Source organism: Heterodontus francisci, chromosome 19 (assembly GCF_036365525.1).
Source record: "Heterodontus francisci isolate sHetFra1 chromosome 19, sHetFra1.hap1, whole genome shotgun sequence".
Taxonomy (NCBI): domain Eukaryota; kingdom Metazoa; phylum Chordata; class Chondrichthyes; order Heterodontiformes; family Heterodontidae; genus Heterodontus; species Heterodontus francisci.
This window is the reverse complement of record NC_090389.1, coordinates 23,719,032-23,739,572: the sequence shown is the minus strand read 5'-3', so window position 1 is coordinate 23,739,572 and position 20,541 is coordinate 23,719,032. Positions and strand designations below refer to the sequence as shown.

General features: G+C 42.0%; 1 protein-coding gene across 5 annotated transcripts in view; it reads right to left on the bottom strand.

The window, feature by feature from the left end:
* Positions 1–4,302: 4,302 nt before the first annotated feature.
* Positions 4,303–20,541, bottom strand: part of itpr1b (inositol 1,4,5-trisphosphate receptor, type 1b) — a 556,093-nt gene continuing 539,854 nt past the window's right edge. For 4 of the 5 annotated variants that reach the window (XM_068051457.1, XM_068051458.1, XM_068051459.1 and 1 more), the window contains one exon: positions 4,303–5,130. In XM_068051457.1, the coding sequence (XP_067907558.1) occupies positions 5,044–5,130 (87 nt within the window). In that variant the 3' untranslated portion in view covers positions 4,303–5,043. Of the gene's footprint in view, positions 5,131–9,764; positions 9,870–20,541 lie in introns of all 5 variants that reach the window. The other variant, XR_010976943.1, reaches the window with a different exon arrangement.

Genomic DNA, 20,541 nt, shown 5'->3' with positions numbered 1-20,541 from the left:
AAGGGAAAGGCGCTGGCGAGGATGTTCACTATTCGCCCAGGCCAGCGGAGATGCGAATTTCCCCACACAACATCTGCACAAGAACCAGCAGCTGGTTTCCGGCTGCTGCAATTTCGGGCGGTAATTAACGTTGCGAATTTCAACCCACCCAGCTGGATTGGAACCAGTAATCACGTTAACAAGAGCCGCCAACTCTGATTAGACCGGTTCCTGGAAGTTTCCTCACATGACCTGCTGCCTCACCCAGTCAAACAGCCCTTTTTTCATCTCCGATATTTTTTTTATAATTCAATTATATTCAAAGCAATTTTTTTTCCAATGGCACCATGATTTGTACTTGAATCGCTTGGCATCCGCTTTCAGGAGGTTAATCTTCAATTCCTGGAGACTCCTGGAGAGTTGACAGCTCTCCGTGTAGCTGGGCAGGTCACACCAGGACCTACCAGCCTCTGGATTTGCAGTAATTACGGGCTCCGAGAAACATATAACATAGGAGGAGGCCATTCATACTATCGTGCCTACTCCGGCTCTTTGAAAGGATAATCCAACTAATCCCACTCCTGATCTTTCACATAGCCCTGAAAATGTCTCATTTTCAAGTATGCATCCAATTCTTAGTCAAAAATTATTGGATCTGCTTCTCCCACCCTTTCAGGCAATGCATTCCAACTCATCGCGACAAAATCCTCATCTCCCCTCTTTGTAAAGGTCGTTTATTAAGGCTCCAGCACGTAAGAAGGAATAGTGTTTCACCAAAAATAACACGAGTTGGATGTTCCAAACCGACTTGTGTTGTGTATTTAGTTGACTGGGGGAAGGTTATGTTACAAACTGTTGCTTAATCCAGATCCCCCCTCCCTTTTACATGTCCCTTTAAAATGGTTCATTCGCCCCCATCCTGTTTTCACAAGCTAAAACTTGCTGTGTTAGTTATAGGTAGGTTTTTTTTTCAAAACTCAATGGACACGACTTTCTCGGGGATTTCCAGCAACTGCAAATATGTCAAGTGTCTGGTCATATAACATTAACAGCACTAAACCATTCCCAGGCTCGACTGGCCAAGACACGCACACTGGATCTTCCTTGTTTTCCTTCCAAAATTTCCCCTTTTCACGTTTTCATTGGCACGCTATTTTACGGAAGAGCTTTCTGCCCAAACTCACGAAGGTGCAGAAGTTCCTCTTTTTGTTCCGAGATCACAGGCAACATTCCACTCGCAGACTGGGAGGAGTTGGATCCACCCAACAGAGCCTGTTCGTGCTGAAGTTTTCACTTGGTTTGCATGGGACCCATCAGATTCACCATGCGCGCGCGCGCACACACACCGAACTTCAAACAATTTTCCAACCCCCCCGTTCTGCTTTTATTGCAATGCACCTAACATTATTCTAACAGGTGCCCGAAAACAACAAGAAACAGAGACGCCTCCCATTTAAAAGGGCTTGAAGCGGACACTCATTGTAAATGAACCATCCCCACTTCAAGCCGGTCAGTTGCCAGTCAACACGTGAAAGGCACGGAGTATGTGGGACCATGATAGACCTTCCTCTCCTATTAGTGTAAAACACACCGTGACCACCTGAGTCACATATCCCAGGGACAGGGCAAGTGCACACCAATATATCAATAATTGCTGTGACTTATTAACTGGTATACATATTTCCTTTCGAAGAATTGTGCCCTTTGGTGAACTTCACATCATATTGCTTCTACCCTGTAAATTTCCCTCATGATGTAAATAGAAAGATTTGCATTTATATAGCCCCTTTCACCACTGCATGCCAACTCAAGGCCAATTAGATACTTTTGAAATACACATATTGTGGCGAAAAGAGCAGGTCAGAGGCTGGGAATTCTGCAGTGAGTAACTCCTGACTCCCCAAAGCCATTCCACCCAAGGCACAAGTCATGAGTGTGATGGAATACTCTCCACTTGCTTGGATGGGTGCAGCTCCAACAACATTCAAGAAGCTCGACACCATCCAGGACAAAACAGCCTGCTTGATTGGCACATCCATCCACCACCTTCAACATTCACTCCCTTCACTACTGACGCACAGTGGCAGCATTGTGTACCATCTACAAGATGCACTGCAGAAACACTCGCCAAGGATTTTTTTTTAAAACAGCACCTCCCAAACATGCAACTTCTACCACCTAGAAGAACAAAGGCATAGAAACACCACCACCTGCAAGTTCCCTTCTAAGCCTCACACCATCCTGATTTGGAACTATATTGTCATTTCTTCATTGTCACTGAGTCAAAATCCCAGAACTCCCTCCCGAACAACACGGAGTACCTTGACCACAGATTGCAGCCGTTTATGACCCACTGCCTTCTGAAGGACAATGGGGGATGGAGAATAAATCCCATCCTTGCCAGTGACAGCCACATATCCTGTGAATGAATAAATTGAAAGATGACTTTTGTAATATCAGAATGAATATTCACAAGTGAAATTCTCTCTACCACCCCACCACCCCCCCCCCCCCCCCTCCCTATTCTTAACACACTGGCTCCTTGCCCAATTAAATTTCCTACGCCTTAGGAAAATTGCTATTCTTCATGTGTGTGATCGAGCCATTTCAATTGATGAAGGGTTTATAAGTAAGCTATCAATGGACTATCTCTTCTCAAGTTATGCTGTCTGATCTATTGGGGTGTCACCAGCATTTTCTATTTTTGTTTCAGATTTTCAGCATCCCCGTGAGAGGCACTTTTGCTTCTGGATCAGAAGATTGAGAGTTCAAAATCCACTCCAGGGACTTGAGTACAAAATGTAGGCTGATATTCCAGTGGAGTGCTGCAATGTCAGAGGTGCTGTCTTTCTGCTGAGATGTCAAACCAAGGGCCTGTCTACCCTTGCAGGTGGGCATAAATGATATTCTTTCAAGAAGAGCAAAGGAGTTCTCCCAGGTCCTGGCTAACATTCATTCCTCAACCAACCTCACTAAAGCAGATTATCTGATCATTATCACATTGCTGTTTGTGGGACCTTGCTGTGTGCAAATTGGCTGCACTTCAAAAATAATTAATTGGCTGCAAAGCACTTTGGGACATCTTGATGTTGCGAAAAATGCTACTTAAATGCATGTTCTTTCTTTCACCTGCAGTATTTTGCTTTTTGTGAATAGTCCAACAACCATGCAGTCCCAGCAGGTAATGCTATTTTGTCAATAGTTGTCTAAATACTGACCGATGCTCCTTGCCCAAACCCTAGGGAGAGGGGGAGGGAAGAGCACAAAACTGCGAATCATTTAAATGTTTAGTTTGTTTTAATTCCTCTATAATGACTTTACATTCTTATTTGTCAAGTTAATTCATAGAGCTGCTTATTTGCTTCACCCTGCCGCTTATTCACATGTCTAAATGTTAATTAAACTATATACTTACAATGCAATATTACAGCAATTGCCTGCAGATTATTCCTGTAATAATTTACTAATTTCACAGACGCTAAACATCCTTCCGTTATATGATGAGTTATCAGCTCAGGAACTTTAAATATAAAAAGGGGGAAATAAGCACCCAACAATTTAAAATAAAAACTCCGTTTCCCACCTGATTTCTCCCCTTACGGCTTTTCTCCTGAAGGGAGCAGCATGTGCTGGAGTAAGGTAAACTTCCCCAGAAAAGGCCCAGTACTTCATTCAAGTGACCATTTTCAGTTATGACCTTTCCTCTGGGGAAAGGGATATCCAAACATCGCCTTCAACTGACAGCCACACTCCTCACTTCCAGGAATGATCACTAGATGGTAACTCTAACCTATGGATGTGGCTCACAGCCTTAAAATGAAAATAAATTCAGTAAATATATTTTCTTCAGCAACCTAGGGAGCATCTCATCTGGATCAGGTAACTTATTCCAGGTGTAAAAAGGTGTAACCTACTTCTGTAACCAACTCGGAGCAATTATATTTTCATAAATATAAACAGAAAGTGCTGGAAATACTCAGCAGGTCAGGCAGCATTTGTGGAGAGTTAAGCAGCATTAACATTTCAGGTCTCTACCTTACTCCAGCACAAGCTGCTACCTTCAGGAGGGTTCTGATGAAAGGTCACAGACGTGAAGTGTTAACTCTGCTTCTCTCTCCACAAATGCTGCCTGACCTGCTGAGTATTTTCAGCACTTTGTTTTTATTTCGGATTTCCAGCATCTATAGTATTTTGCTTTTCATTATATTTTCATGGTTAACAGCTTGCTGTCACAACATTCTGCTTGGATTCAGTTCCAAACATGGATATCAATAGGTAATAAATACTGAAATACCAAAACAAATCAAAGAACTCACACCAAAGCAGCTTTATATATTTATTAAATAGCTTTTCTTATGCATCTTACAACTGTCAATACCACGCTTGACTTGTATAATATTAGTGCTTTGTGTATATTTTGTGTCATTAACACTACTGTCTTGGTCACTGACTTGTCTGCCATCTGTAAACTGAGGTACTTATACAAAACTAAACTAAGGCAGCAAATATACAAAATGTTCCATTCATCCTTTTTCAGCTTCAAAGAAAATAAACAGGTGAATATTCGTTTAGCAAAAGACAACGTGGCTCTTCACAGGTAGTACATTTCAGTGCTCATCTACAAATGCAAAGTTATATAGAGTATTTGCATATTCATTATTCATATTGCACAGTCAACTTACAAAAATAGGACATTAAATACTGGTTACACAACTATTTTTTCTGTACATACAAAAACCTCTGCCCTACTCATTATCTTGACAGTTGGCTCTTCAAATGTGCTTTTTTTTGTTAATTATACAACCCTGCTGCTTCCAAATGCAGACCTTTAAAGAACACTTGGGATTCCTTCTTTGGCAGCAATGGAAGCAGAATATGCCAACAAGTGTGACAGAAAATGGTTCCTAGGGATCTAGGTATAGTAGCAAGAAACCTCAAGACTAAAGAAGTGTCATTAATTCCTATAGTATACACAAGTAAACATTTTGATGACTTATACTGGTTCAGTAGTTGGTTGAAAGGTCCTGAGCCCATCCATTTCGATCCAAAGTGCCGCCAACTCATTCAGGCCGGTTGCTGTGCGTTAATGTTCATGTGCGGAGGATGTCCAAGGAGGCCAATTCGTTGCTTTTGCTTCCTTTGCTCAGTCATCTAAAAAAAACACACATACCAGATGTTCCATTAAAACATTGCTTCTTGAGAAATTTATATTCTCAGAAACACAACATATTAAAGTAGCTTGGAGGATTTGAGTCAGATGGTTTACGTTGACAGATCATCTGATAATGGAACGCTCATCCAACCTCCTGACAGCACTTGTATCTGGCCAGCTCAAATAGATTACTTTAAGTAGGGAGAGGTTTGTATTACTTCTCGTGTGATCTACATTACACATTAGTAGTGTGAATAAACAGGCAGATGTTATTATTGCAGGTTATAATTGTACACTCTAGCAAGGCAAATTATAATAATCTAAAAGAAAAAAACAGCACTGCAAACAGCTGCTTAATTATAAGGCATTAGCTACAAGCAGTTTACATTTTTGCAGGATTTCTATATGTGCTATTATAGGTTTGTACATATCCTGAGCTTTTGTAGTACAGCAGATGCAGCTGTCTACATTATCCCACAGAGGCTGTCTGCTAATAGGGACACTCTTCCTCATTCTTTAAATAGTTCACATGTCACATCCAAATTAACAGGCAGTCAATGAGGGGAGCCATTCTCCCCTTTTAGAAGCTGGTGTCATAAATGTTGTGGTCTTCCCCAACATTACATATTTCACACTTTTCTCGGTTGAGAACTTTTAAAAAGACATAGGAACGTAGGACTTAGGACAGGAGTATGCTATTCGGCCCATTGAGCCTGCTCCGCTATTCGAGAAGATCATGGCTGATCTGGTTGTGGTCTCTCAACTCCACTTTCCTGTCTGCCCCCCATAACCCTGGACTCCCTTGTCTATTGTCACTATCAAAAATCTATCAATTCAGCCTTGAATAGATTCAATGACTCAGCCTTCACTACTTTCTGGGGAACAGAATTCCACAGACGAACAATCCTCTAAGAAGACACATTTCTCCTCATCTATGTCTTAAAAGGGAGCCCTCTTATTCTTAAACTGTCTCCCCACAAGAGGAAACATCCGGCTGGTATCCACTCTATCAAGTCCTCCCAGGATCATATATGTTTCAATAAGATCACCTCTCATTCTTCCAAACTCCATTGGGTATAGGCCCAACCTGTTCAACCTTTCTTCATAAGATAAGCCCTTCATCCCCATAATTAGTCGAGTGAACCTTCTCTGAACTGCTTCTGATGCAACTATATCCTTTTTAAAATAAAGGAAAACAAAACTGTACACAATACTCCAGATGTGGTCTCACAAATGTCCTGTACAGCTGCAGTAAAACATTCCTATTTTTATACTCTATTCCCTTTGCAATAAAGGCCGGCATTCCATTTGCCTTCCTAATCACTTGCTGTACCTGCATATGAACCTTTTGTGATTCATGTACCAGGACACCCAGATCCCTTTGTACCACCGGGTTCTGCAATCTCTCTCCATTTAAATAGTATACAGCTTTTCTATTCTTCCTGCCAAAGTAGACAAGTTCACATTTTCTCACATTATACTCCATCTGCTAAATTTTTGCCCACTTAACATATCTAAATCCCTTTGACTATTTACCTCCTCTCGACAACTTCCCTACTTATCTTTGTCTCATTAGCAAATTTAGCAACCATACATTTGGTCCCTTTATCCAATTCATTTCAATAGATTGTAAACAGTTGAGGCCCCAGCACTGATCCCTGTGGCACTCCACTAGTTACAGCTTACCAACCTGAAAAAGACCCATTTATCCCTAATCTCTGCTTCCTGTTAGCTAACCAGTCCTTTATCCATGGTAATATGTTACCCACTACAACATGTGCTCTTTTCTTGTGTGATAGCAGGGAAGATTAAGTTAATACAATAGAGAAAGAAAATCAAGCATAGACTAAAAGGAAGCTGCAGGTTTGAGTCTGGTCAGATAGAGATAACCAAAGCGAATGTAGGGAGGGACCTTTCTATGTGGAGGTAGAATCAGTGAAGTTTTTATTTGCAATAACTAAACTAAAATTCTCTCTCATTTGTGTAACCTCCATATAAACAGCACAGAACAGGTGGATGTAGAACTTTTGGACACAGTGTAGAAGTCTTCTTGGAATGGAACAGTCTCAAAACTCAGTCTTGAACTGCTAAATCGAATCATTAATGCTTGCTAAAGCTACGTATCCAATCAACTACCTGGCAGACTGTCAAGGGTATCTTACTGCATATTGTCCATCACCCTAGCCAATTGCATAAGCAGGTTTTCATTTTCCTGATCAGCTAGGATTGATTTTTCTTTATCGAATGAGGTGTGAGCCAGTCTTTGGGGTGTTAGTGAAAGCAAAACAGAGTAGGGACCAGTAATGCCTGGTGCCTGCTTTATTTGCACTTGATGCATATTTCCTGGCATATTTTCAGCAGCAAAGGATGCTTAAAATGTTAAAAGAATTTGATAGGGTAGATATGTAGAAACTAGTTCCTTTGGTGGGGGAATCAAGAACAAGGGCACATCAAATTAGAGCTAGGACATTCAAGAGCAAAATTAGGGAGCAATTTATCCACACAGTCGAAATCTGAAACGGTCTTCCCCAATTGATAGATATTTGATCAGTAAGGATCTCTAGGGATATGGAGCAAAAGTGGATAAATGGAGCTGAGGTACAGATCTGCCATGATCTAATTAAGTTGTCAATAGGCTCGAGGGGCTGAATGATCTACTCCCGTTCCAACGATACTAGGTGGAAACATTTCAATTGTAGGCAAATATCATAATGCCTCCCATGTTATTTCACAGGGATTCCCCCAAGCAGACATGCCCTGAACAAGCTGGCTGCTGGAGATCAGGGGTCAGACCCTTCAGATTGGAAGGTCTGTAACAGGGCAGCCAGCAACTTTTTATATCTCTCAGGCAATTAAATTACTTTAATTTTTTGGTGCAACTGGATTAAACAGTGAGGATGGAGGATATAAGGAGACTTTTTGTGACACCAGTCAGCAGGCCAAAGCATCATTGTTTTGGCCAATATTTATCCCTCAATCAACATAATTGAAGTAGATGATCTTGTCATTAGCACATTGCCGTCTGTGGGACTTGCCTTGTGCACAATTGGCTGCCACATTTCCTACATTACAACAGTGATGACACTTCAAAAGTACTTCCATTGGCTATAAAGTGCTTTGGGAGGTCCTGAGGTCATGAAAAGTGCTATTAAAAACATGCTCGCTTATTTATTGTGATTTTGTGAATACCACGTTCCTCCTCTAATTTGAAGAGAGTGCCAATTCTTGGGCAGTAGCTCTGCCTGAGGCTCACCCAAGCCATTTGAAGGAGTTGAACCTGGAAATACGGGCAGTTTTCAGCTAAGATCAAGTTGGGCACTTGTTAAAAGCCTGACTTACAATAGGGTATGAAAGAGGGGGAAATTGAGGCCAAGTCTCTATGCCCAATTTATCCAGATTGCATTACACAAACTGCTTACCCCTAATGTTTTGTTATCAAAGAAAACAAACCGTCTAGATTGGTGAATTCCCTTAGCTCTATTGAACATGCAATGCCTGACTCTAAATATCAACAAAGCAATGTTTTAAGGAGTGCATGGTTGTAGGTAAAACCCTAGCACTATAATCTCCTGATACAAAAAAGGAGTACAATTTCAGGCAAGACCTTCAGATTGGCACATTGACTGTCCTATTCACTGTGCAAAATAAAATGGGTCAGACACCAGCACATAAAACATTGAAAGGTGAAATGTAGAGATCCATGAAATAAATAATTAGTTCAAATGGATCAAATGCAAAAACAATATCCATGGGCAGGATTTTACCCCGGCTTCAAGACCCCGATGTCGGAACGAAATGACGGTCTTGAGTCTTCGCTTGCTGGCAGCGGGACTGGCTCAGCTATTTTCCCAAAGCCTGTGTCTTAATTGATCACCTCCTGCCCGTCAGGGTGGGCTCCCAATGCTGCCACCCCAATCAATGGGCTGCAGCTCTGGAGCCTCAGCAGTGCCATTGGGAGAGGTGGGCACTGCTGAGAGCTCAGAGATTGCGAGGCCTTGGCGAGATAAGTAGAAAGTTACAAATCAGAGGTGCCAAGCTGGCAGGCCCCTCCGGATGGCCCATTGGTGCCATATGGGTGGCCTTCCCTGCCCGTGGCCCCCGGTGTGCACCATGGAGCCTCTGGCTCCGCTGTTTCCACCTCCCCCCCCACCCTGACCCCATCAGCCAGAGGGAGGCCATCTCCATGAAGCTGGTGCCCTCCCGGCTGGCGGCCCCACTTAATGGCCCCTAATTGGGGCCTTTAATATGCAAACTGACTGCCTGCTCCCGTGATGCAGGCAGCTGATCTGCACCCCAGCTCGCCACTGGGAAACCTCCTCGGTGATGGGGACAGAGATGGGGAGCCCTCCCAACACAGCTCTCTGCTACTTTACTGGCCCCCTCCCCCGCAGTTACCACCCGGGGGCTAGTAAAATCCAGCCTCATTATGTTAGAATGGAATGGTCTGGTGTTAAAATGTAGAGTTTACCTAAACCTCTCTGCCTCTCCCTCCTCCTTTAAGACACACCTTAAAACCTACCCACGTTTCCTAATATCTCCTTATGAGGATTGGTAAATTTTTTTGTCTGATACCGCTTTGAGATGTTCTACTACTCTCAAGGTGCTGTATAAATGCAAGTTATCAGATACTTACCCATGCCAGTAGGCTTTCCCCAACTAATTTTCCCATCAGTAGCAGATGATAAGGCAGCAACAACTAAGTGAGTCAACAGTCAACTTGGTGATTATGCAGTAAATACTGAAGATAAATGAGGACAGAAGAATGAATTATGCAATTACCATGGCTCAAAAAAGATGAATCATATCCACTGAAGAAAGATTTTCTGGAAGCCAACTAGTGGAAGCCAATAAACTACGGAAGAAAACTTGCACTGTTTGGTTCTGTAGACAGAAGATAATACTGTGCCATATCATGTGCCTCATCTATAGAGATCTACTTGCCCAGACACCTTTTCCTTTGTAAATGGAGGCGGTTCTTGGGGAAAAAAATGTAGATTTTGCCACACTGTTGGCAGCTCAAGTGTGTTTATGAGCCAAGAAGGAAGGAAGCAGGTGAGACATGACAGAACTAGGTACATTTATGTCAAGACCATCTTGACTGATCTGAAAGGTAGCATTTTAGATCTAACAATGCAATATCAGATCCAACAGGTTATGCTGAAGAAAAACTGCATAACCGCCAAACTAACTCATTTTGGTTTAGCTGCTTTTGATGTCTCGTAATAAAACGAAATGGGTTAAAAACCCATTTAAACACATGGAGCTGGGTTACCTCATTCTTATAAATCTCTCTCAACATTTCCTGTTGCTCACGTCTCTGGAAATTAGGTGAATTGCAACAGGTCTAGGAACCAAAGTTTCCTCATCTAATAAAGGGATGCCAAATAACTGCCTACTTTTCCATCAATCGTGTGAATGAATCAGATTCCTGGGACGATGAAGATTACTTTGAGGACTACGATTTGACAAAGATTGGAAACTTGACATTAAGATCTGCATACAGTGCTTTTTTCTGAATTTTTAATTTTTGGGGGGAGAGTAGTAAGGTCTTACTATAGGTGGCTCAGAGTAGCTCGGAATCAAGCATTATGAAACTTTCTTGGATTAACAGATTGGAACAACCTCATTAACAGACCTTACAGGCACTATGAGATCTTTGCAACATCTCAAAAGATGTTTCTGAGAGATGATAGTGGAGACACGCTTAATCTTGGAGTTGCCCCAGTCTGAGGAAGGTTACTGCTGTTAGCAATTACTATAGAACACAGAAACATAGAACTTAAAAAAATTTAAAAGAACACTGTTGTACCAATCTACATTTCCATACTGAAATTCAAGTATCTTTTGTGCTTTTCTCAAATCCCTAGGTGCCTATAGCAAAATTTTCAGTGTACCATTATTTTGAACTAAGAACATAAGAAATAGGAGTAGAAGTAGGCCATTCGGCCCCTCAAGCCTGCTGTGCCATTCAATAAGATAATGGCTGATCTGATCGTGGCCTCAACTCCATTTTCCTGCCTGCCCCTCCATAACCCTCGACTCTCTTGTAGATAAAGATCTGTCAAACTCAGCCTTGAATATATTCAATGACCCAGCCTCCACTGCCCTCTCGGGAAGAGAATTCCAAAGATTCACAACCCTCTGAGAGAAGAAATTCCTTCTCATCTCCATCTTAAATGGGAGACCCCTTATTCTGAAACTGCCCCCTAATTTTAGATTCCCCCACGAGGGGAAACATCCTCTCAGCCTCTATCCTGTCAAGCAGCTTTAGAATCTTATTTGTTTCAATAAAATCACCTCTCATTCTCCTAAAGTCCAATGAGAATAGGCCCAACCTCCTCAGCCTTTCCTCATACAACAATCCCTTCATCCCAGGAATCAAGCTAGTGAACCTGCTCTGAGCTACCTCCAATGCGAGTATATCCCCCCTTAAATAAGGAGACCAAAACTGCATGCAGCACTCTAGGTGTGGTCTTACCAACACCCCGTACAGCTGTAGCAAGACTTCTCTATTTTTATACTCCATCCCCCTTGCAATAAAGGCCAACATTCCATTTGCCTTCCTAATTATTTGCTCTACCTGCATGCTAACCTTTTGTGATTCATGAACAAGGACACCCAGATCCCTCTGTACCGCAGCATCCTTTTGTCTCTCTCTCCATTTAAATAATATTTTGCTTTAATATTCTTCCTGCGCAAAGTGGATAACCTCACATGTTCCCACATTTATACTCCATCTGGCAATTTTTTGCCCACTCACTTAACCTATCTATATCCCTTTACAGACTCTTTGTATCCTCCTCACAACTTGCTTTCCTTCCTATCTTTGTATCAGCAGCAAATCTGGCTACAATACACTCTATCTCTTCATCCAAGTTATTAATATAGATTGTAAATTGTTGAGGCCCCAGCACTGATCGTTGTGGCATCCCACGAGTTAAAGTTTGCCAACCTGAAAATGACCCATTTATCCTGACTCTGTTTCCCATTAGTTAGACAATCCTCCATCCATGCTAATATATTACCCCCAACACTACTTGTGCAGTAACCTTTTATGTGGCACCTTATCAAATGCCTTTTGGAAATCCAAATACACTACATTACTGGTTCCCCTTTATCTATCCTGCTTGTGACATCCTCAAAGAAGTGTAATACATTTGTCAAACACAATTTCCCTTTCATAAAAATCACGTTAACTGCTTGATTGTATTATGATTTTCTAAACGTCCTGCTACTACTTCGTTAATGATGGATTCCAGCTTTTTCCCCAATGACAGACATTAGGCTAACTGGTCTGTAGTTTCCTGCTTTCTGTCTCACTCCTTTCTTGAACAGGGCATTACAGGGTTTTCCAATCCGCTGGGACCTTTCCAGAATCTAGGGAGTTTTGGAAGATTACAACCGATGCATCTACTATCTCTACAGCCACTTCTTTTAAGACTCTGGGATGCAGGCCATCAGGTCCAAGGGACTTGTCAGCCTTTAGTCCCATTTGTTTTCCTAGTACTTTTTCTCTAGTGATGGTGATTGTTTCAAGTTTATCCCTTCCTTTTGCCCCTTGATTTTCTACTATTCTTGGGATGCTTTTAGTATCTTCCACATTGAAGACAGAAACAAAATATTTGTTCAAAGTCTCTACCATTCCCTTGTTCCCCATTTTTAAGTCCCCAGTCTCATCCTCTAAGGGTCCAATGTTTCCTTTAGCTAATCTCTTCCCTTTTATATATTTGTAGAAGCTCTTCCAATCTATTTTTATATTTCTTCCTAGTTTACGGTCATATTCTAATTTCTCCCTCTTTTTATTTAGTCATCTCTTGCTGGTTTCTAAAATTTTTCCCAATCTTCTGGCCTATCACTGATCTTTGCAGCATTGTATGCCTTTACTTTCAATTTGATACCATTGTTAACTTCCTTAGTTAGCCATGGAGTTAGTTATCTTAACTTCTTTAGTTAGCAAACTTGAGGACTGGGAGCAGTTTAGAATTTAGCAAAGCAGGACAAAGGGATTGATTAAGAAGGGGAAAATAGAGTATGAGAGTAAGCTTGCAGAGAACATAAAAACTGACTGTAAAAGCTTCTATAGATATGTAAAGAGAAAAAGATTAGTGAAGGCAAATGTGGGTCCCTTACAGTCAGAAATGGGGGAATTTATAATGGGGAGCAAAGAAATGGCAGACCAATTAAATACATACTTTGGTTCTGTCTTCACAAAGGAGGACACAAATTACCTTCCAGAAATGTTAGGGAACATAGGATCTAGTGAGAAGGAGGAACTGTATGAAATCCATATTAATAGGAAAATGGTGTTAGGGAAATTGATGGGATTGAAGGCCAATAAATCCCCAGGGCCTGATAATCTACATCCCAGAGCACTTACGGAAGTGGCCCTTGAAATAGTAGATGCATTGCTGGTCATTTTTCAAAATTCGATAGACTCTGGAACAGTTCCAACAGATTGGAGGGTAGCTAATGTAACCCCACTATTTAAAAAAAGGAGACAGAGAAAACAGGGAATTATAGTCACATACTGAATGTGGAATTCTATCATGTTAAGATCACTCTTCCCTAGAGAATCCTTTACTCTGAGATCATTAATTAATCCCGTCTCATTACACATTAGCAGGGCTAGAATGGCCTGTTCCCTGGTTGGTTCCATAACCTATTGTTCTAATAAACTGTCCTGAATACACTCGATTAACTTGTCCTCATGGCTACCTTTGTCAATTTGATTTGCCCATTCTATAAGATGATTAAAATCACCCATGATTATTGCAGTACCTGTCTTACAAGGCCCGATTATTTCTTGATTTATACTCTATCCTACAGTGTAGCTAGAGTTAGGGGCCTATAAACTACTCCCATAAGTGACTTTTTTCCTGTTATTTCTGATCTTCACCAAAACTAATTCTACATCTTGACCTTCCAAGCCAAGATCATTTCTCAGTACTATACCGTACTGAAACGGATTCCCCCCACATTAAATGGAAATCTATTTCCTTTAATAAGATCTAATAATATGAACTCAGCTAGTATGGACTGTCTTTGAAACCATTCTAGGAGATTTAATTTTCAATTTTGCTAATGTTTCTTGAAATTTCAGGATAATTTCCTGAAATTCTGAGAAAGGAGTATTCAGTAAGTTTTATCTGATTCTGGAAATTCTGAGATGCAAACCACTGCCAAATTGAATTAGTTGGGCTGTAGTCCACACCACATTTTTGAAGGCATGGGCCACACTTTGCCAGAAGTTTTCTTTACATTATATACGTTGATAATAAAACTGTATCTGTTGGCATCAGATGCACGAGTAGTAATGGCAATGCATCTGATGTCACATATATTGGTTAGAAGTCCTCTTCATTTCAAAGTGCCTTAGAAAGAATAAAAGGAATTGTATTTTAAAAGTACCTTTCATGTCCTCAAAGTGCTCTGCAGTCACTTTGTTAGACAATGAAGGAGTCCCTTCTTGAGGCTAATCTTGCATGGTCAAAGAAACCAAGTCAAAGATGATGCAGACCCTGTCAGCAAAGTGTCCCTGGATTGTGACAGCAACAATGCGAGTAGTCATTCGTCAAGAAGCTCATGGCTCTGGTAGAGGAGTAACTTCCACCACAATTTGGAACCAATTAGCATTGAGCTAATGGTCCTGACTACCATGTGCTGACTACAATGCAACCAGCTGCCACTGCCAACAATAGTCAGGAATCCTAATCTCAGTTAGGTATCAGTCAATGCAAGAGCACTGCCTCAACTGACAAATTAGTGACTTCCACTGTTCCGTTGATAGGTATTAAAGTAAGTAAATAGTTATATGGCTTTGGCTCAAGGAAGTAATGACAGTATCAAGAGATTTCCAATGCTAGTTCCCTAGCCTTCTCAGTTGAATGCAGAGCATGACTCAACTTCCATTATCCGATTGAATTGCTTTGTTGTGTGGCTTCAATTCACCTGTGAAAATCTCTGTCTGGCCTGGAACTGAAGCTGTACACTGGAACTTAATGTTTCTTTCTGTAGAGAAAGCTTTCAGACAGTTCTTATTGTTGAGGGGTATAGCTGCTTAATAATTGAAGGAGTTGTGAATGCTCTGAACATTGTAGAATTGTCAAACAGCCTCACACCTGACCTTAGGAGAGAGGGAAGGCCATTGATGAAGCAACAGAAAATGGTCTGTCTGAGGTTACTGCCATGAGAATGGCCCCAAAAAATCATCTATAAATTGAGGAATCTATGACATAATTTATTCTGGAACTACAGTATTGCAGGCCTTTATTAGAAAATATATGTTCGAAAGAAATTAGTTTGGGCCCACACAATCATTAGCCCAAACTAAGAGGCTCGAAGGTTGATCGAAATTGGACCTCAGGCCTCATCTATATACTCAGGGCAAGTTGCTGGTGCTGGATGTACCTCCAGAGGCAATTTGCCTGACTTCAAAAAGCAGTAAGGGCTGCTACTCAGGTGGGTTCTGGTAGAAGCTGAAGGTACGATTGAGACACCAGTGAAGTCGGAGGTCCATTCCTGTTCATCTTGACTTCACATGAAGGATTTGCTTTCAAACTGGGTCCAATGCAAATTCTGTCTTATTCTTGGACTGAAACTAGAACAGACCTGCATGCTGCAACTTTATTTCAGATTTATGCACTCCAGTCAAACTGAGTCCCATCTATTTTTCTTCTCATTTGTGTTTTTCATGTACACATCACCTGTTTTAGCAGAAGGAAATTAAAAGATGGTGGGTTGGACAATTTTTAAATGAACAAAAAAAAAAACTAGCCTTTAGTAGTCCTGTTTCCATAGTCTCCATGGCCCAGTTCAGCCCCCCAGCAGCTGGAAGTGAAGGACAGACTAGGCTGTGACCTTAACTGCTCCAAATATGGGCAACAGGACTGATAGGATATAGGATATATGGCACAAAAACAGGACATTTGGCTCAACCAGTCCATGATAGACTCGGAAATTTCCATTGTGAAAGTCAAATTAATTAACTTGCACGACTTCACATTTTGGAGATAATAGAGGCATTAGTCCCTAACTTTTCAAAAGCTCTAACTGAGTTCATCAAATACCCTACCTGGAGCTGGAAGACAATTCCATCAAGTGCCTGGTTAGGAATGAAAAGATATTTGAATATCTAAGGTGGATTATCAGTCAGAATTGAGTTTTAACTAGACTCTACAAAGCCACCAGCATAATTCCATTATTCTTCAAACAAAAGCATAAGCAACATGGTCAAAGATTTGACACTTACACACAGTGACGCTGATGCTGCAAAGGACTTTATTTTCCTCCTACATCAGAATAAGAGCTCCTCCTACATTTCCACATTAACCTGGTTTACTGGAACTGCAGACCAGCCAGGTCTTGCTTATTTCCAGCAACATTCACAGCATCGGTGAGAAAAAATGTAACCTTTTTCTGTGCCATCTTACTATTTGAGAAAAATACCCCAAGCACGATTCATCTCATTAGTTTTGTAATCTGTCACCGTTTCCGATGATCTGACCATAGCAATCACGGAACTCCTATCATTTTCAATTTACTTACTCAAAATGGGGTAGAGTGTACACCTGTATGATGTAAGAGTATATTCATGAAGCAGCATCTGGAACAGTACTTTGAATATGGTATACAGACTTGGACACACCAATACTCCACCACCACCACTCTTAACTTCACCCTCTGCAAGCTACTTTCAACACCACCCCACTGCAAAGTAGGTGAAGCAATCCCATAGCTTGAAAGTTAAGAAGCCTGCTGCCCACCAATGTGGTTATGCATTTTACTCTCAGTATTGCATGACATTTAAAACCCATCAACCACATGTAGGATGCATTTCAGTAGCTGTAACAGAGCCCCCTCTTGCAAAAGTGTGGCAGGGCTCAGTTCCAAAAAAAAAGTATCCATCTCAACAACTAAGTGGCAAGTCCATTGCAAACAGAACAAACCTCAATCTCGGAACTGGGAAGAAGGGCAAAGAGTTTATGGCCCTTCTACTTGCCTTCTGAAGAACTGAAGCAAGCAACCTTGTCATCAGTAGAATGACTTGCAAAAAGGAGAGCCCAAATGAGGTGTGAACTTTTCTGTAGACTTCACTTTGGGCTGTGAGATGTTAAAGGAATCTGTAGCTGCTGCACCCACCCAGACAACAGATAAGCTGTGATTTTACTGCATGAGACAGATTGGGCAGGAGATCCTCAGTTTCAAGTTACACATTCAAGGCTCAAGCTTACTGTAAATGCCATTTATTTTCAGTTCTCGCAGGCTGAGAGATGAGTCACATCCATCTTTAAAAGCTGTTTTCTGAATCACCGTTACACCCGAGCTGCCACACGTTTTATTAATGAACGCATGTCTTACCACAGATTTTGTGTGTTACAGTTTCTGCTGCCATCAATTTCTTTAAATAAAAAGCAGGAGGAGGGTGGAATCAAAATGGGAAACTTACTAAAATGCCATGCTACACAGCATTCAGCCCATACTTGTATCACTGCTTTAGCTGGACAGTTGGGATAAGGGAGAATGGAATGCAGAGGTCCCACTACAAGGAGGAAAGCCTCACTCCTGGTGGCCCCCTGTAGCTGTTCTCACAATAATACTTTTATATTCAAGCTGGACAGATTTTTGATCTACAAGGGCGTAAAGGGTTATGGGGGGCAGGGAGGAAAGTGGAGTTAAGACCATAATCAGATCAGCTATGATTTTATTGAAAGGCAGAGCAGACCTTAGGGGCTGCATGGCCTACTCCTGCTCCATATCTTATGTTCTTTCACCTTCTTGGTCTCTTGAAATGGGGGTGGTGGGTAGGGTTTAACAAATATAACTTACAAATTAATACAGGAACCTATAACATAATTTATTTTGGAACTAAAATGTAAAGCCAATTGTTACTTCGACCCCCATGACATATGAATAGCACTGAGTGTGAAAGTGCACACTTCCTTGAAGCAAAAGGCATAACTGACCCGAGGGCTGGTTTCAACCAGCACACTAGGGGTGGGTGAAACTGCTCTAGGGCAATAGTGCCAAACAGGTGATAGTAAATGGGCCGCCGGCTTTACACCCCATACTATTTTCTTTTCCATCGATGAGCTGCTAATTCATTATCGCCCAAGAACACTTTTACCCTCAAAGAGTTCAATGACTGGCACTAAATCATGGAACAACTTTACCAGCAACCAATAAGTTAATGAGGTTCCCATTAGAGCCAGCGCACACCTTTCAAATCTAGCTTTTAGAAATACAAATCAAGGGAATGAAACTCCTGCTCTTTTTTGTTTGGTATTTTCCCTCTGTTCTATCTCAAATCAAGACTGAACAACATTTATCTCAACGACTGGGACCCAATAAAGTTGGTGCCTCCATTTTCAGCAACAGTCTCAATCCTCATATTCACTGAAGCAATGTTTTTAACACATTACAGAAACCATTTGAGGGGGAAAGGTCCATTAGAGAAGGTGAAAAGGAGCATTTCGAAGGCTGGCATGCAGTTGACACTTCTGTGTGGCATTAAGAGTTGGACTTGATGAATGCACAGGAGGAGAGGCTGCATGCTTCTGCACTTGTGTAAGGAGGATGTTGGGTATTAGATATGGGAAGGACAGGTGCTCTCATACAGTGGCCACGTTATTCTTATAAGGTTGTGCTGGAGAGGGCATGGGTGCCACACAGTTGAAAATTGGTATCCTTAGAAGGCAATGGAATGGGTGCCAGCTGACAGAATACCACAAGGAATATGCTGGTGGAATCATAAAAATACAACAACCAGCTGCGTGAACTGGCAGAGTCTGGTAACCAGACAGCCTACTACACTACACTACACGGGTATTCCAAATCGAAAAACATTCCTCGTGCCAGTCTAAATCTCTCAATGTTACAGCCCACCAAGTCTGTCTGGTCATTTTTCTCCCCCCACCTTGTCTAATCCTATACTCCTGCTTCAACAATGATTTGTGGCAGAAAAGTCAATATTCTAACCACCCTGTATTTAAACCTATTTTTTTTTAACCTCAATTCTTTTCTGGCTTTGGGGCCTTTTGTTACCATCTCACCAATCACTGGAAACTATTATTATTTACCTCATCGTAACCCTTCATAATCCTGAAAACCTGCAGAAGCTCAGCCTTTAACCATTTCAGTTGCAGTGAAAACATCCTGGATGAAAATCTGGGCTCAGCAGCACCTGTTTTTTGGGTGTTACGAGTGCCCTTAAATTGGCAAAATGGCTTCTGGGGTGCGTGCGCACACTTGTGATGCGAAGCGAGCCGGACACCATCTTGGTGCAGGGGTAATGGGCGCGGGGTTAATGTCCACTGGAAGTATGCAGGGCAGTCAGATCAAGGTGTCAGTGTGATTTGACACGAGCGCTGCCATTTTAGAGCTTCATGCTCTAACTGATGCCCTCTCTTAACCTTGCACAACTAAGCACGGCTTCAGCAGCAGGAAGGAGCCCCCCCGCCCCACCCCCCCTCCCCCCTGCCACCAGTGCTATTTAAAGGGATCATCATCTACTTTCAGGTTAGTTGCTGGTTGATTTCTAATGGCTGTTGCTACAATTCTACATTTTTTTGGTGCTTTCTATAGTTTAAGTTACAGGGAGCAGTGCGGCATGTGCTGAAGGAGGTTTTGCTGACTTTGAGGTATCTGCACAAACCAGTTGCTCCCAGACCTGGGTGCACTAGGTGGCATTCCTCTTGGAATACGGCATACGTGGGAGAATGAGCAGAGGCCATGCAGAGCAGGGCAAGCTGCTGGAAGATGGAGGAGAAGGAGGGGGAGAAGGGATCTCAGTAGGTGGCCATATATGCCCAGGGTATTCAGGGAGCAATTCTCCAACTTGAACCGCAGTGAGGAATCATGTGCAGATGTCTGTGCTTCACTAAGGACATCCTCACTGAAATCCGCCAGCTGGAACTCTAGAGCAGGGCAAGGACCACATTGCCAATGGCTGTGAAGATGAACGTGGCGATCAACTTTTATCCACCTGGCTCCTTAAAGGATGAAGATATTTTCAACATCTTGCAGTTTTCTGTCCACAGTTGAATAAGGGAGGTCACAAAGGCTGTGTATTCAAAGAAAGCTGACTGCATTCAATCTCTCAATGCCAGAGACAAGCAAGCGTCGTGAGTATGAGGGCTTGCTAGGATTACAGGCTTCCCCAGGGTTCAGGGTGTCACTGACCACACACACATCACTTTGCAGAAATCACATGCCATGTACTGGAACCAAAGGGGATTCCTCTTCTTCAATGACCAGCTGGTGTGTGACCATAGGAAGCGCATCATGTAAGTCAATACCTGGTATCCTGGCAACAATCATGTTGCCTTCATTGTGTGGCTGCCCACTGTGCCAGCTGTATTTCAGCCATCATAACAAACCAGAAGGCAGCTGTTGGTTGACTCTGGTTCATGGCC